The following is a 15,112-nucleotide window of genomic DNA, read 5'->3' as shown; positions in this document are numbered from 1 at the left end:
ATGTCAGAAGAGAATTTCTGAGAAAGAGAAAACTCAACCCAGCTGTCTCCTCTCTCTCTCTCTCCACAAACACAACAGTTCCCGTCCGGCTCTGGCAGGAGTCAGCCCAGGCTCTCGTTTTGTTAGTTCTTATTGCCCTCACCCACATTTTGTCCGTGGGCAGTTTTCTTGGGAGGGAGGTGGTCAGGCCCTGGCTTCAGCCCCATGCAGATCCTGCCAGAAAAGGAAACCCCTTGGTGGAGAAGGGTCTGTCTCAGAGCCTCTGCCTCCATGTCCCTGCCTCAGCATCCATCCCCATGTCCACCTGGCTTTGTGATGAATGGAGTCCAAGCACCTCCCCATGGCTCCCCCCACGTATGTGGGTGAAAGTCATGCCGTGCTCGGGGGTGAGGTATGGGGAAGGGGCAGGGGGGCCCCAGACCTTGACCCCGCCATGTCCATCTCCTGGGCAACCTCTCGCCTTTCACACTAGACCCGAGGAGGCAGAGGGACAGATTTGGGCTCCCGAGCCAGACTTCAGGATTCCCAGCCGGCATCTCACAAGGTCCAGTCCAGGCCCTGGTGCCCACCCCCAGGGGCCCAGCTGTCCAATCAGGTCAGGGTTTGAGTGGCTTTGGAAAGCTCCAACCAGACAAAGGTGGAAAGACAGCAGAGACAGGTGTGGCGTCAAGAGCAGGCCCGGCTACTCTCCGGAGGGCAGCGGCAGAGGCGCGGGAGGCAGGGAGGCCGAGGGGGTGAGTATTGCTTGTACAGAGCTGGTGACTGTCATGGTCTATAGAGTGTAGAACCAGGCTGTGCGGGAGCCCAGAGGTTGGAGCTTCAGAAAGTCTGAGCTCTCAAACACAGACCCTGGTCTGGAAATGAGCAAAAAAAAAAAAAAAAAATAGAGCCCCTAATAGTCAGCTTCATGCAGCTAATCCCTGAAGGTTGGACAGGATTCTTAGAGCAAGTCAGTCCCAGCCCTCCTCCTTCCTGCCAGCAGCTCCGCCCTCCATGGCCCCTCAACAAGCCAGGCCCCTTCAGGATGAGCCCTGAGGGGCACAGGACCACCCTCAGAGCCTGGGAAGGACATGGGTGTTGTCAGGGGCTGCCCACTCTGGCGGACAACACCCCCTCTGAGGCCAACCTCTTGCAGGTTAAGACCATCCAGTCCGCACCTCCTGGGGTCCACTGGGATAGCTCCTTTGGCATGTCGGAAGCAAGGAGGCTTAAAGGGAGACGGGAGGTGAACAATGCAAAAGGAGGCACCCGCACTTCCTGCCAAGGTAGCTGGCCTGCAGCCCTGGGAACCAACACCCCCTCGGATCTCACTTTTAGGAAGGGGGAGGTGCCAGCTGGAGGGAGAAAGCGATCTCCAAGCCCTCAGCTCCCCAGCATCTTCTGCTCCCCGGGGCCCTGGCCAGGGCCCTAGGTGAGCTGCTACATGCTGTGGGTGCATTCGGTGGAAGAGCGGCTGGAGAGCTCGGTGGAAAGGAGGGTGTCAGGCTTCCCAGAGGGGCCTCAGTGTGGCCGGCTGCAGTGGACGCTACATTCCTCAAAAAAGAGCAGCAGTGCTGGGAGAGGCAGCAGTGGAACCAAGGACAAGACGGAAAACTCAGCAGAGACCACCAAGAACAGGCACGGGTGGGAACACGCAGGCTCTGCCCTGAGCCCGGAGCCAGGCGGGAGGAGCCAACGGCCGTGTCCCCCACTTCCACCCCTGGATTCAGCGGGGGGAGTCCTGGCCACACAATTCTCCTTTGGGTTTCTTTACAACGAGACACGGAGAGACATGGGTTTCAGCCCATATAGTCACCAAGACAGACTACACCCAGACAAATGAATAGATCTAACATGGTCACACACAGACACACACACACACAAACACACACACACGCGCTAGAGTCTCCAAAGACAGCTGGGACAGGCCCAGGAGCCAACAGGCATGCAGCAGGGCAAGGGAGCCAGAAAGACGTGGAGACTATGTACAGGGGGAGGTGGGAGGCGGCCATGCCCCTTCTCACATCGCACCCGGCCTCTCCCTGAGGTCCTTAGGAGCACGAGGGGCTGGTGGCGCTCTCCAGGGAGGACTGGGACAGGCGCCTGGTGAGGGAGCCGAGCGTAGAGTCTGCCACGGAGGACGTGGGGAAGAGTTTGTACCAGCCGGTGACTGCGGCGCTCAGGTCCAGCTCGTCCAGCATGATCTGGGCCATGCCCATGAAGCACTTGTGATCCATGCGGCCGTAGTCTCCCCAGACGATCACCTGCCAGTGGGCGGAAGAGAGAGCAGCTGAGCCAGCTCTCCAACTCCAGGGCTGGGCGGTGGCCGAGGAACCGTGTAGAGACTGCCAGGGCACACGGGACTGCGAGACGCAGAACTCAGACTGACTTCAGGCAACAACTTATTAAGCACTTGTGGTGTGCCACGCTTATTAAGCATTTATGGTATGCATTATGGTGTACAGACTTTACATATATTCTCTCCATTGTTACAACCATCTAGGTAGAGGTGCTATACGGATCATTTCCACAAAAAGGAAATGTAGCTCAGAGCGAACAACTAACCCAAAGATACACAGCAGTTGGTGGCACAGCTGGGATTAGAAGCTGGCCCTGACTTCCAGAGCCTCCTAGCATCCAGGATGACAGGCTTCCAGAGCTGCAAGCAGGCTGAGAGTCCAGGACCCGGGCCACAGCTATCGCTCTGCTGCTGGATCATGATGATAAACATTACCACCTGGTGGAAGAAGGTGGTCAAACTCTGCTTCTAGGGGACTTCCCTGGTGGTCCGGTGGTTAAGAATTTGCTTTCTACTGAAGGAAGTGCAGGTTAGATCCCTGATTGGGGAGTTAAGATACCACATGTCTCTTGGCCAAAAAAAACCAAAACATAAGACAGAAGCAATATTGTAACAAATTCAATAAAGACTTTAAAAATGGTCCACATCAAAACAAAAAAATCTTAAAAAAATAAAACCTGCTTCTACCTACCAGCTGTGCAACCTGGGGGCAATCAAGTTATCCCCCCAAACCTTGGTTTCCTTATCAATCAACAGGAGGCAATAACACCTCATTAGGTTGTAACAAAAAATGGGTAAAGGGTATTAAAGTGCTGGCACAGGATAAACCGTAAGTAAATTTTAAATGACAGTCTGTAGTCTTTGAGAGTTGCCCCGCTCCCTGGCCTCGTGATGCTCACCTGCAGCACCTTGCCCTGCGGTCCCTCGTCAAAGAGCAGAGCCTGCTGGTACAGGGGGTCACAGGTCTTCTTGGCCACCTTTGTCTTCTTCTTGGCCAAGCAGGCCCCGTTCTCAAGTAGGTAAACTTTGATATAGGTGGCTGAGGGACGGAAGAGAGCATGATGGGGAGGGGTCCCGGGGAAACTGCTGTGGCCTGCCCCTTCCCCTAACTTCCACATGATCCTGGAGGGGAGCAGGGTAAACAGGAGGAGCTGACCAGTGGACAGCAGGTGGACAAGATGGACTCGAATACCAACTCCTCCGTCCTCCCCTCCCATTCCTGCCCCCCACTGGCCTTCCAGGCAATCCATGACTCCACTGTTGAAAATACTGATTAGGTCAGTGGGGAGCCAGGACTTGCTAGACCCAGAGTTCAGCTGTGAATCCCTCCCTGGCAGGACCCCATTTCCAAGATCCCTCATCTCAGCTGCTCTGCCTCACCTGGGAGGGATTTGGAGCCAGGTTTGGGGGTCAGACCCCGAGCCTCAATCACTTCCACCTCCAGCTGGCCACTCCGGTCCATGATGGCAATGTGCACATCCCCTGCAAGGGAGAAGGAGGACCGTCAAGGCAGAGTCAGACCAAGGGGCAGGCTGGCCCACAGCATGCAGTCTGCAGAGGATGCTCCAGCACGGAAAGGGCACAAGAAGGACAAAAACTGCATGCGCTGGAGCTGCTCTCCAGAGGCCAATTTAAAGCAGTTGAGAAATGTTTTGATAGGGCCCTTGGGGTGGGGTGGGGGCGTGACCCTCCACGGCCCTGCTTAGGGAATCACAAAGGTAAGCTGGGATGGGAGAAGGGAGGGGGCTCTGTTTCACTGAGAGGAATAGCAAGTTTGGGGACAGATTTCTGTATCAGGAAGACAGGGGAGGCTGTGTGCTCAATAGATGTCTTCACCATCTACACAGTGGCCATCAGCTACTCCCCTAAATAAACGTCAAGCAGATACTTAATATCAGTTTGGAGAGCTGACAAGATACAAGACTGCCAGGCCATGAGGCACGCCCCGGAAACAAGGGCCTGTTCCCACCCTTGACAAAGGATGGGAGGAAAGCAGGAGATGTCCCAGTACAGAGTTGTTGTTGTTTAGTCGCTCAGTCATGTCCAACTCTTTGCAACCCCATGGACTATAGCACACCAGGCTTCCCTGAGCTTCCCCATCTCCTGGAGCTTGCTCAAACTCGTGTTCATTGAGTCAGTGATACCATCCAACCATCTCATTCTCTGTCATCCCCTTTTCCTGCCTTCAATCTTTCCCAGCATTAGGGTCTTTTCTAATGAGTTGGCTCTTGGCACCAGGTGGCCAAAGTACTAGAGCTTCAGCTTCAGCATCAGTCCTTCCAATGAATATTGAGGATTGATTTCCTTTAGGATTGACTGATTTGATCTCCTTGCAGTCCAAGGGACTCTCAAGAGTCTTTTCCAACACCACAGCTCAAAAGCATCAGTTCTTCAGTGTTCAGCCTTCTTTATGGTCCAACTCTCACATCCATACATGACTACTGGAAAAACCATGGCTTTGACTAGATGGACTTTTGTTTGCAAAGTAATGTCTCTGCTTTTTAATACACAGTCTAGATTTGTCATAGCTTTTCTTCCAAGGAGCAAGAGTCTTTTAATTTTATGGCTGTGGTTACCATCTGCAGTGATTTTGGAGCCCAAGAAAATAAAGTCTGTCACTGTTTCCATTGTTTCCCCGGGTCATTAAGATCTTTTTTGTATAGTTCTGTATATTCTTGCCACCTCTTCTTAATATCTTCTGCTTCTGTTAGGTCCATACCATTTCTGTCCTTTATTGTGCCCATCTTTGCTAGTCACTTGGGACGTCCTTCAGAGGAGTACAGAGGGAATTCTCCGGCAGTCCAGTGGTTAAGACTCTGCTTCCACTGCAGAGGCATGGGTTTGACTCCTGGTCAGGGAATTAAAATCCTGCATGCTGCGTGGCCAAAAAAGGGGGTTCAGAATCATAAGCCTGATGCAGAAAATTTCAAATGGGCCAGACTTTGGGCTCAGCCACCCATTTCAGAGTCTCTGAGCCATTACGCCACTGCGCATTTGCACACTTTGGAAGATGGGGACTTAGGACTTTCAGGATACATCCTGCAATTCATCCCTCTCCCTCTAGCTATTCCTGACCTCCCCGTGCAGAATGGGGAGGGGGAGGTCTCAGGAATTAATTAATCTTAACTCTCACTGTTAGGAGAAGGCAATGGCACCCCACTGCAGTACTCTTGCCTGGAAAATCCCATGGACGGAGGAGCCTGGTGGGCTGCGGTACATGGGGTCGCTAAGAGTCGGACACGACTGAGCGACTTCACTTTCACTTTTCACTTTCATGCATTGGAGAAGGAAATGGCAACCCACTCCAGTGTTCTTGCCTGGAGAATCCCAGGGACGGGGAAGCCTGGTGGGCTGCCATCTATGGGGTCGCGCAGAGTCGGACACGACTCAAGCGACTTAGCAGCAGCAGCAACTCTCAACGTAATACCCCCAACAAGGAGAGCCAATGCAAACCTGTCCTTCCCAACTTAGGACACCAGGGGGCGCCATACACGAGTGTTCCAGGCTGAGATGGCGCATAAGCCTTGTGCAAGTGGCTGGTTTTTCTCACCGCCACCCAGCCCTTGGCTGGGCCTAGAGCTGGAAAAATCAGACTCTCCAGGCCCTTAAAAGCCTGAAAGCAAGGATTGGGAATTAGCCAAATCCCACCCAAGAGCCAGATGGGAACTGCCACTTACCCTCTGAGAGTCCCTATGGACCCCTCTTCCAGTAGACAAAGGCTCCTGTGTGAGCCGTTTCCAGGAAGACAGGGCAGTGCAGTGGGAGGAGTCCTGGCCTGGAATGGAATGTCAGCTCCACTGCATGGTCACAGCAGGGCACTGTCTGCACTCAACTTTCTCATTTGCTGTGAGGTCGAAGGTTAGAAACTGTCTATGCGAGGGCTGAGTGCAGACGTCTGGGTCAGACACTGCTCAGGTCAGACTGATGGGGAGGGAGGGGTGGAGGCGAGCAGGCATCTCTAGGGAAGCTAGCCTGGGAGCTGCTGCTTGAAGCCAACACAGCCAGAATCTGAGGGAGAGAGAGGGGGAAGGAGCCAGAACTGCAGCTAAGAGGACCAAGAATAGACCATAGGGAGTACTTGCTAGCTACTGCGAGGAGGGATGAGAAAATTACCAAAAGGCTTCTAGGTGCCAGGCACTGTTAGAAGTAGCAAGTCAAATAAGACACGGTTCCTAAGGCGTAAATGAACTATTTCATGCAAGGCATCAAACAGGGACTCAAAAAATAGTCTTCAGATTGCAGAACTAAGGCAGGCATTATTATTCCCATCTTACAGATGAGCAAACTGAGGCTCACAGAAGGGATGTGACTTGCCCAAGGTCCCACAAAGAATCAGTGACAGAGCAGACTCCGTGGACGTCGATGCCATGATAATCTTTGTTCACCATCTTATGCCTGGCACTAGCACTGCTGGGCGCATGGTAGGTGGTGAGATAGTGGGTGAGAGTGGTGATGTGAGGGCGGGAATGTGCCAGAAAAGCTGCTGCAGTGTGGCCAGCAGAGAAAGGCTGGAACCCCTCTCCTCTCTGCCGTGGGAGGGACTGAGGCTCGCTATGCTGACGCCTCCTCACTGGCATAAGAGCTGGAGTGAGGGCTCCTTTCTGCAGCTTGTACTGCATCATGTGGGGCCCCTGCTGAGCTCACCTGGTCTGCTGCTTGGCTGCCACTGCCCTACTCACCCTGCCTTTAAGAAGACTCACCCAGGACTTCCCTGATGGTCCAATGGTTAAGAATCTGCCTGCCAATGCAGGGGACGTGGGTTCAATCCCTCCTGCAGGAAGACTCCACTTGCCTCAGGGCAACTAAGCCGATGCGCCACAACAATGGAAGCCCGAGAGCCTTAGAGCCCGTGCTCCATAACAGGGAAGCCACTGCAAGGAGAAGTCTGAGCACCCCATCTAGAGAGCTGCCCTCACTGGCTGCAACCAGAGAAAGCTCATGTGTAGCAATGAAGACCCAGCGCAGCCAAGATTACAATAAATAATAAATAAAAGAAGAAGACTCACCCATCGGTGGTGTTGCCAGTGTCTGTCGCCCCACAATCTGGGCTGGTCCCAGCCCATCCAGGAAATCGCTGAACTGGCTTTCGGCCCCAAGCCGGGTGGTGGGGAAGATGAACCTGAAGAAGGGGGCAGGGGGGTATGTGAGGGCATCTGGGTGGCGGGACGCAGTAGCGCTGGCCCTGGGGCACTGGGTACTCCCTCTGTGCCCCAATCTCCCCTGGACATACTGAAAGTATGCCACTGTGACTGGGGAAAACAGAACTGTTCATTTCTGCACGTTACAGAAAAAGGCTTTGATGTCACTTGAGCAAAGAGACTAACCATCATGATATTAAATCTTCAAGTGCTAGGATTTCTAAGGTGACCCTGAAAAGGCAGGACTTGCGAGATACTTTGTGTCCTCACCAGGGGTGTTAATGGCAAGAACCAGAGACAAAGGTCAGATATTTCAATGCCTGGAGCAAGTTCCAAAAACAGGTTGAGTTGACTATGACTTTGAAATCCAAGTCAGGAATGTCAGGTGGTGCCCTAAACAGTAACTGAGACCGAAATAACACAATTACAGGGTTGAGATTAATGACAAGTGTTGGGGGGGGGGGGTGGTCCATGGCTGTGGGTGGAAATAGTTGTGAGAAAAACTGACAGTGATTGAAAGTTGGCCAGATGCCAACAGTGTACTACAAGCTCCAGATGGGTATCATTTCATCTGCACAACCACTGTGGGTGGCAGGAGCTATAATCCAGTTTTACAGATGAGAAAACGGACGCTCCAAGAGGTAAGAGACTTGTCTTGCCTACAAAACAGAGCTGACACTCAATGCATCCAGGGCGATGGTGAGGATTAGGGCAGAGGGAGCAGGAGAAGTTCCAGACAGACAGGAAACGATCGGCAGCAGTTATTGCCGCTGCTGGTGTGACCGTCATAGGAAATGTGCTACTTTTGCATGTCCTCAAGCCTAGATGTTCTGGGTGTGGCCAGCAGAGAAAGGACAGGTGTGGGAGGGCTGGCCCAGAACTGCCCAGGGGCTATAATGGATCACAGGATATTCCCAGATCTCCTAGGACAGCCCAGGCTCCTGCCTCGAGAGAGAAAAGGCTGGCCCAGGAGCAACCCCCCGTTGGACCCTTTGGCCTGAGTCCCCTTTGGCCAGAGACAGGGAGGAAGGGGAGACAGGCTGAATACACTTATCAGAAGGGCCTGTGTCTCTCCCTTGCCAGGCTCAGCCTCCGCTCTCTAGGAAGGGGCTTTTAGGCCCATCCATTTTTATTGGCCAGAGTTAGCAGTAGTCTAACATCATGTTTTTTGGATAGTGGGATCTGAAAAATTTAAATGAATAGCTGACAGTCTTGATTCACGCACTTGCCTCAAAAACTCCACAGATCTGTAAAACACAGGCTGGTTATAAAAGTCATCATCTCAATAGAACCAAAAGTTACTTCGCAGGTTTGCTAAGTTATTTCAACTTCTTAGGTCTCAGACATATCAATGGCCCAGAGGGAGTTTACTGAACATGCCTTGTGAATACATATATATGATGAAATATTTCTCATCACAATAAGAACACTAGCGCACCTTTTAACTCAGTATTCCCAAGGCTAGACACCCATCCCACACAATATCAAAAGCGGGCATGATGGACCTCCCTGGTGGTGCAGTGGCTAGGAACCCGCCTGCCAATGCAGGGGATGCAGGTTTGATCCCTGGTCCCGGAAGATTCCATATGCTGCAGAGCAACTAAGCCCATGCACCACAAGTACTGAGCCCTGCACGCTCTGGGGTCTGAGAGTCATGACTAACGAGCCTCTGTGCTGCAATTACTGAACCCCATGTGCCTACAGCCTGTGTTCAGAGAAGCAACTGCAGTGAGAAGCCCTTGCACCGCAACCACAGAAAGCCCACAGGCAGCAACAAAGCCCCAGTGCAGCCAAAAATAAATAATAAAGTGAATAAGTAAATATAGTGTGCACATGTAAAAAAAAGTAGGCATGATCCCTATGTTCATAAGCAGCACTATTCACAATAGCCAAGATGTGGAAACAATCAAAATGTCCATCAACAAATGAATGGATAAAGAAGGTGGGTGTACTATATATCCACAAATATCTATCTATCTATATATATATATAAAATGTATCCCATACAATGGGACACTACTCAGCCATAAAAAAAGAGTGAAACAATGCCATTTGTAGCAACCTGGATGGACCTGGAGACTATCACACTAAGTGAATTAGGTGAGACAGAGAAAGACAGATACCATATATCGTGAGATCTAAAAAACAGCACAAATGAACTTATTTACAAAACAGAAACAGACATAGAAAACAAACATAATGGCTACCAGAGGGGAGGGATGGAGGGATAAATTATGCATATGGGATTAACAGATATACCCTACCATATTAAACTATAAACAGGGCACTACACTCAATATCTTGTAATAAACTATCATGGAAAAGAATCATAAAAATAATATAGACATATACATCATCAAATCACTTTTCTATATACCTGAAACATAATATTGTAAATCAACTATACTTCAGTTTTTTTAAAAAAGAGAAAGGATAACAACAAAGGGAAATATAACTCTTGAGGTCACAGAATTTCAGGAGCTTAGTATCGACAGTGCTGAGATTGTGAACAAAGATTTTAGGGTCGAATGTCCTTAATTCAAAACCTGACTCCACTACCACTTTATAGCTGTGACCTTGGGAAGGTGCCATACCCTCTTCCCGTGCCTCAGTTTCTCCACTTGTAAAATGGAGATACTGGTAGCACCAACATCCCTGAGGGTTGCTGTATTGACTGAGACACTGTTTTTGACTGGTAGATCGCAGAATAAGAGGCCCTGATCTGAAGAGCCAGCAATGCCCTGCATATGGTAAGATAAATCCAAGCAGCTACTCGCATTCACAGAAGCAGGCATAGTAGTGAGACATGATCATAGAATCTCAAATAATGGGGCCATAGAATTCTGAAATTATTGAGCCTTAATGAAGCTGATTCAGAACATCTTAATCATATATCCATCATTTCATAGATTTGAAGAGATCAAGGGAATATCTAACCCAGAGACTTTCAAATTTTTGACTGCAACCCATATGCATATGTAAGAAATATATTTAACATATATATTTATGTTATATATATATGTATGTGAGATTATATATATCTCACAGTAAGTCCACCTGTGAGAATGCCATTCATCTGAGCTGTACCAGCTGTTTTGCATTTAAAAGATTTTAGAAGCCCATATCCTTTCTAGCTCTCTCCCCTGGAGTGGAAGGGCACGTAAGCCCTGGGAGGTGGGAGGCATGAAACATACCAGAGGGATGGGCTGCTCTTGGGCCACTGGAGTATTCTGATGGGGAAAAGCGGCCAGGAGCAATAGGGAGACTGGGGCCCAGGCAGCCGGTGTCCAGGGGACGGGGACAGAGGGAGGCAGGAGTACAGAGGAACTCAGATATCTGGCCTGCAAACCCAACCATATTTTCCAACCCTGCGCTGGTGACCAGAAGACCCAGGTGGAGGGTGGGGACACGGTGGGGGTGGGCTGAACGCACGTGCCATCGGAGCTATTGCTGTTGGTGCTCCCGTCTGTGGACTCCCGGCTGCCCTGGCGAGGGACCCGACTCCGCATCTCCACGGCAACGCCCGTCTCTGTGCTCCGCCGGATGTTGCTGCGCAGTTTCTTGGTGGCCCCTTCTGTGACCCCCCGAAGCACAGAGAGGGAAGAAGGTCAGATCGCTGATGAGGTTTCGCTGAGATCACTGCTGAAGTCAACCTCTTGGGAGGGTACAGAATAGGCAGGGTTCTGACTGGAGGCAGTGGCAATCTGAGATGACCTCTAGAGCCAGCCCACAGCCTGACCCCTGATCCTGCTCAGCGCAGTGACGCAAAGTAGATGAGAAGGATGGCTGAAGGCACAATGGAGATGTTGGGGCTATGGGTGGGGAGTCAGCAGAATTCAGCCCTTGTCCCTCAGCCTCATCCTCACCAGGATCCCCTGACCCACACCTTCCCACTCAATCTCAGCCCTTGACCCAAAGGGTTAAGTTTCTTCTTCTGGAAAGTTTGCTTTCTCCAGAATCCTCAGATTTGTTTTTCATTTTCCAAGTACTGTCATGAGCCCTATCACTCCCGGAGATCACAAACCACCTCCGTGAAACCTTCACAGGTCCTATATAAAAAAAAAATCCACACAAACTCTGGCCACTCACAAACTAACACCCATTGTCAATGTGGCTCTGAATGTGAAGGGGGTTGTGTGTGGAGAGGCCACTAGAGAAAGAAGTCAGAGAGAGACTGCTAGGTTGACCTGAACTGATTTTGGCTTTGAGGAAGAGGTCTACAGAAGAACCTCAGAAGCTGTGTGTTGAGAGCTTACCCTCAGTGTCTCCGTACCTCCCGTGGGGGGCGGGGGTGGGCTTGACATCTCTAACCCCCCTCTTTTGTCCTGCAAGGAACATGGGACACTTTGCTTCTCTGAGCAGTGTACCATCCTGCCTGGTTTCCATGGCAACCTCCTCAGCATTGCAGTGTGGTCCCTCTAGACACTCTCTCCTCCTGGGGGCAGGGCTGGGGCAGTGTGGGGGCAGAAGACAGTGTGTGGGTTTGCAGGGACTTCCCCTCCTGGAGCTTGTATGCCTGAGGAGCTTGATGGGGAAGGAAGTGGTGCTTACAGTGATGGGGAGAGGCCAGGGTGAGGCAGGGAAGGTAGAGCTGGTCACCCTGGCAATTCCCACTCACACCCAGCTGTGGGTTGGGAGAGGGTGTTCAAGACCTCAGCCTGGGAGAAACAGGGACTTTACCCTCCTGCTTGGCCCTACTTATTTTTCAGGAAGTCCCACTGGGAGAGGAAAGGCTGAGAGGGGCAGCAGCACTGGTGAGTGGGGTGGGGGACTGGCAGTGGGGTGCTGGTAAGGAGGCATGTCTTCTCTGAAACCTCGCTAGCTTCTGGGATATTGGAATAGCCTCTATCCAGGAATCAGTAACACCATCAGTGTCTGTGTCTCTTACACACACACACATTCACACAGAGTCATATTAGCTCATGCATTTCTTTTACTCAGGCACACACACTGCCAACAATCACATATATTGATGCAGTGATCTCACATCCAAGGTCATGTGTCATACATCAATCACATAGTCACAAATGGTCCTACCAAGTCTTTGTCATATGTACACAAGACATGGTTTGCCACACGCATGTGACCTTCACACCACAGCACTAGCAGATGGACCCATCTGCTCGATCATATATATGGATGCAAATCCACAAATAGTGTGTGTCCCATCACACACAGGACTGGGCAATAATTATAGGTGGGGGAGACTTGCCCTGTCCCTTGCTCCTAACTGCCACAGCCCCTCTAATCCAGTTAGAAGACAGAAGGGTCTGTGGAGGCCACACTTTATCCTCCTTCACCTCAAATCCCCCCAACATATACCCTGAGCTGATGTCAGAACCTTACTACTCATGACCCCAAACCCCCCACTTCTAGAGCTTAGGAAAGCTTTGACCCATTTTAAGGTTTATTTTCTTTGAGCTGCCCGACCTACTGTGAGCCCCTGCTTAGGGGAGTCACAGAATCCTGAAATGCCCCTGTCATTTCACAGATGAGGACCCTAAAGTCCAGACCCTACGTCTCTGGGTGGGAAGGAAGGTCTTGCAACCTCAGTGAAAATTCCTCTACTGGTCTCACACCAGTCCAGTATCTGAACCCTGTTGATCTAGGAAGTAATTTTACGTAGCCTCTCTCCCTAGAGAATTGGACCAAGTTGCTTGCAACAATTTTGTGGTCCTTGGGGACCAACAGACTCCAGGAGCCATCCCATCTATCCCACCACAGACAAGGAAGAGGAAGTCAGCCTCCAGCAGCATTCCTCAGGGGATCTCCTGGAACGATCCTGAGCCCTTGCCCCACCCTGGTCCAGACTCCAGAGCCCAGAGCGAGGCAGCAGCTGTCCTTGGTACTGAACAGAGAAGCTCTGTTTGATCAAAGGCAAGAACAGCCAAAGATGGCCCTGTGTGGACCCAGCTGAAGGCCAGGCCAGAACCCACCTGTATCCTGGGAACCCAAAACTCTGACCCCACTTTCCTCTCTGCTCCCACAACCTAAAGAATGTTAGATCTAGAAGGAAGCTGGGAGACAGACTTTTAACCACCATTTTACAGAAGAAACAGAGGCCCAGAGGGAAAGTGAATTTCTCAAGGTCCCTCAAGTGAGAGCCAGGACTAGTCCTCTAAAGTTTCAGGGTGAGTTTTTGGAGGCCTTTCTAGGACAACATGAGGAAAATAAAATGGAAGGAACAGGCAAAAAGCAAGGGAACTAGAGGGGAGGCTGGTGCAATCATCCAGGCTTTGAAATGAAGAGGAGGGAATGGGCAAGGCTCAAGTCAATGAGAGGTATGGAAGATCCTGTGATGGGCAGACCCAGAACCCAGAAGACTGGGTCCCAGAGAGGGGTCTGTCCCCACTTTACACAGCCCTGTCCTTCAGGGAACTGGGCCATCCCAGAAGGGGCAGCAGGGTCATACTGCTAGAATCTTACCCCGGAACAGAGCTTCCAGGGCCAGTGCCCACAGTGATCAGCCCCATACCTCCCTCTGAGGCCAGACTGTCCATCCAGGAGGATGGGTTCTAAACTGGGACACTGGCAACCCCAAGGCCTGGGAGAAAAAAAACAGGGACAAGGAATTGTAGATGGGAGGGGAGTGTGCTACAAGCAAGGGGTGGCTAAAGAAGTCACTTCTTTTTTGGCCCTACTGTGTGACCATCAGTAATAATAACCAACAATTTACCAAGTATCTACTATGTATCAGGCAAGAGGTGGGGGTACCTCTACACATCCTATCTCATTCAGTCCCCTGGACAATTCAGCAAGGCATGTATTATTGTCCTCAAGCTATAAATGAGGAAGCGGGCTCACAGAGGTGAAGCAGCTTGCCTAAGCTGCCCCGGTAGTTAATGACAGGGTTCTCTCTGAAGGTCAATTTAAAGTTCTTATCTTTTCCAGGCTCAGATGCCTCATCAATGAAATGAGTACACCAGACCAGAGGGTCTCCAGGGCCCCTTTCTGCTCTGACATTTGGCAACTGGATGATTCACAGAGGCCTTCAGTTAAAAGGGCAGTGGGCAATTCCCCTGCCCCCCTCCCCAGGCCTCCATCCATGCCCTTGCACGCTGCAGAGACAAGTGATTCAGAAACCCCACTGTTGATTGTTCCTCTAAAAGGCTGGAGGTCATCCTGGTGTCTGCTATCCCTGCCTGCTGACTGTGGAGTCTGGGTAGGTGGACAGTCCCAGGCACATCACTGACATGTCTTTCCGTGACTCAGGCACTTGCCCTGGCCTTGGAACGCTGTCTCTCCAAAGCATCTGGGCATGAAGTGACCTTTGGGTCTAAAGCTGAATCAGCCAATTCAGCCAGGGATCAGCAGGGCTTGGTTTCCTAAAGCCAGCCTCCTGGGGCCCAATACCTCCTCCACTGTCCTAATCTAGTTTCCCAACCTTAATCTCACCCCCTTGGTCCTGTTCTAGCCCAACTCCTAGATTCTTAGATCCCCATCTCCCCGACTCCCTTTTATCAGGCACATTCACAGGGGCCATGCCCACCCAGGGATGCTGATAATAATCTCAAGCCCCCTCCATGTCTGGCATTTCTTTGAGCCAGAAACCACATCGCAGCTTGATTGCTGGAAAAGACCATCCCACATGCTCCTGTGGAGGGCTTTGTAAAAATCTATTTTAAGGCCTGGAAAAATCCCCCCCCCACCCCCAGCCCCAACTGGGAGTCTCGAGGAGCATTCATTCTCCCCAGAT

General features: G+C 51.2%; 1 protein-coding gene across 3 annotated transcripts in view; it reads right to left on the bottom strand.

Annotated features, from left to right (window-relative positions):
• RIMS3 (regulating synaptic membrane exocytosis 3) overlaps positions 1-15,112 on the bottom strand; it is a 40,160-nt gene that overhangs the window by 1,657 nt on the left and 23,391 nt on the right. For all 3 annotated transcript variants that reach the window (XM_010862705.1, XM_010862706.1, XM_010862707.1), the window contains 5 exons: positions 10,849-10,990; positions 7,285-7,397; positions 3,659-3,760; positions 3,178-3,317; positions 3-2,243 (listed from right to left, as the gene is read on the bottom strand). In XM_010862705.1, coding sequence (XP_010861007.1) covers positions 2,031-2,243; positions 3,178-3,317; positions 3,659-3,760; positions 7,285-7,397; positions 10,849-10,990 — 710 coding nt within the window. In that variant the 3' untranslated portion in view covers positions 3-2,030. The remainder of the gene's footprint in view (positions 1-2; positions 2,244-3,177; positions 3,318-3,658; positions 3,761-7,284; positions 7,398-10,848; positions 10,991-15,112) is intronic.

This window comes from Bison bison, unplaced genomic scaffold (genome assembly GCF_000754665.1).
Source record: "Bison bison bison isolate TAMUID 2011002044 unplaced genomic scaffold, Bison_UMD1.0 scf7180017864484, whole genome shotgun sequence".
Classification (NCBI taxonomy): domain Eukaryota; kingdom Metazoa; phylum Chordata; class Mammalia; order Artiodactyla; family Bovidae; genus Bison; species Bison bison.
Note: the sequence above shows the minus strand (reverse complement) of the source record. Positions and strands in the feature narration are given on the sequence as shown.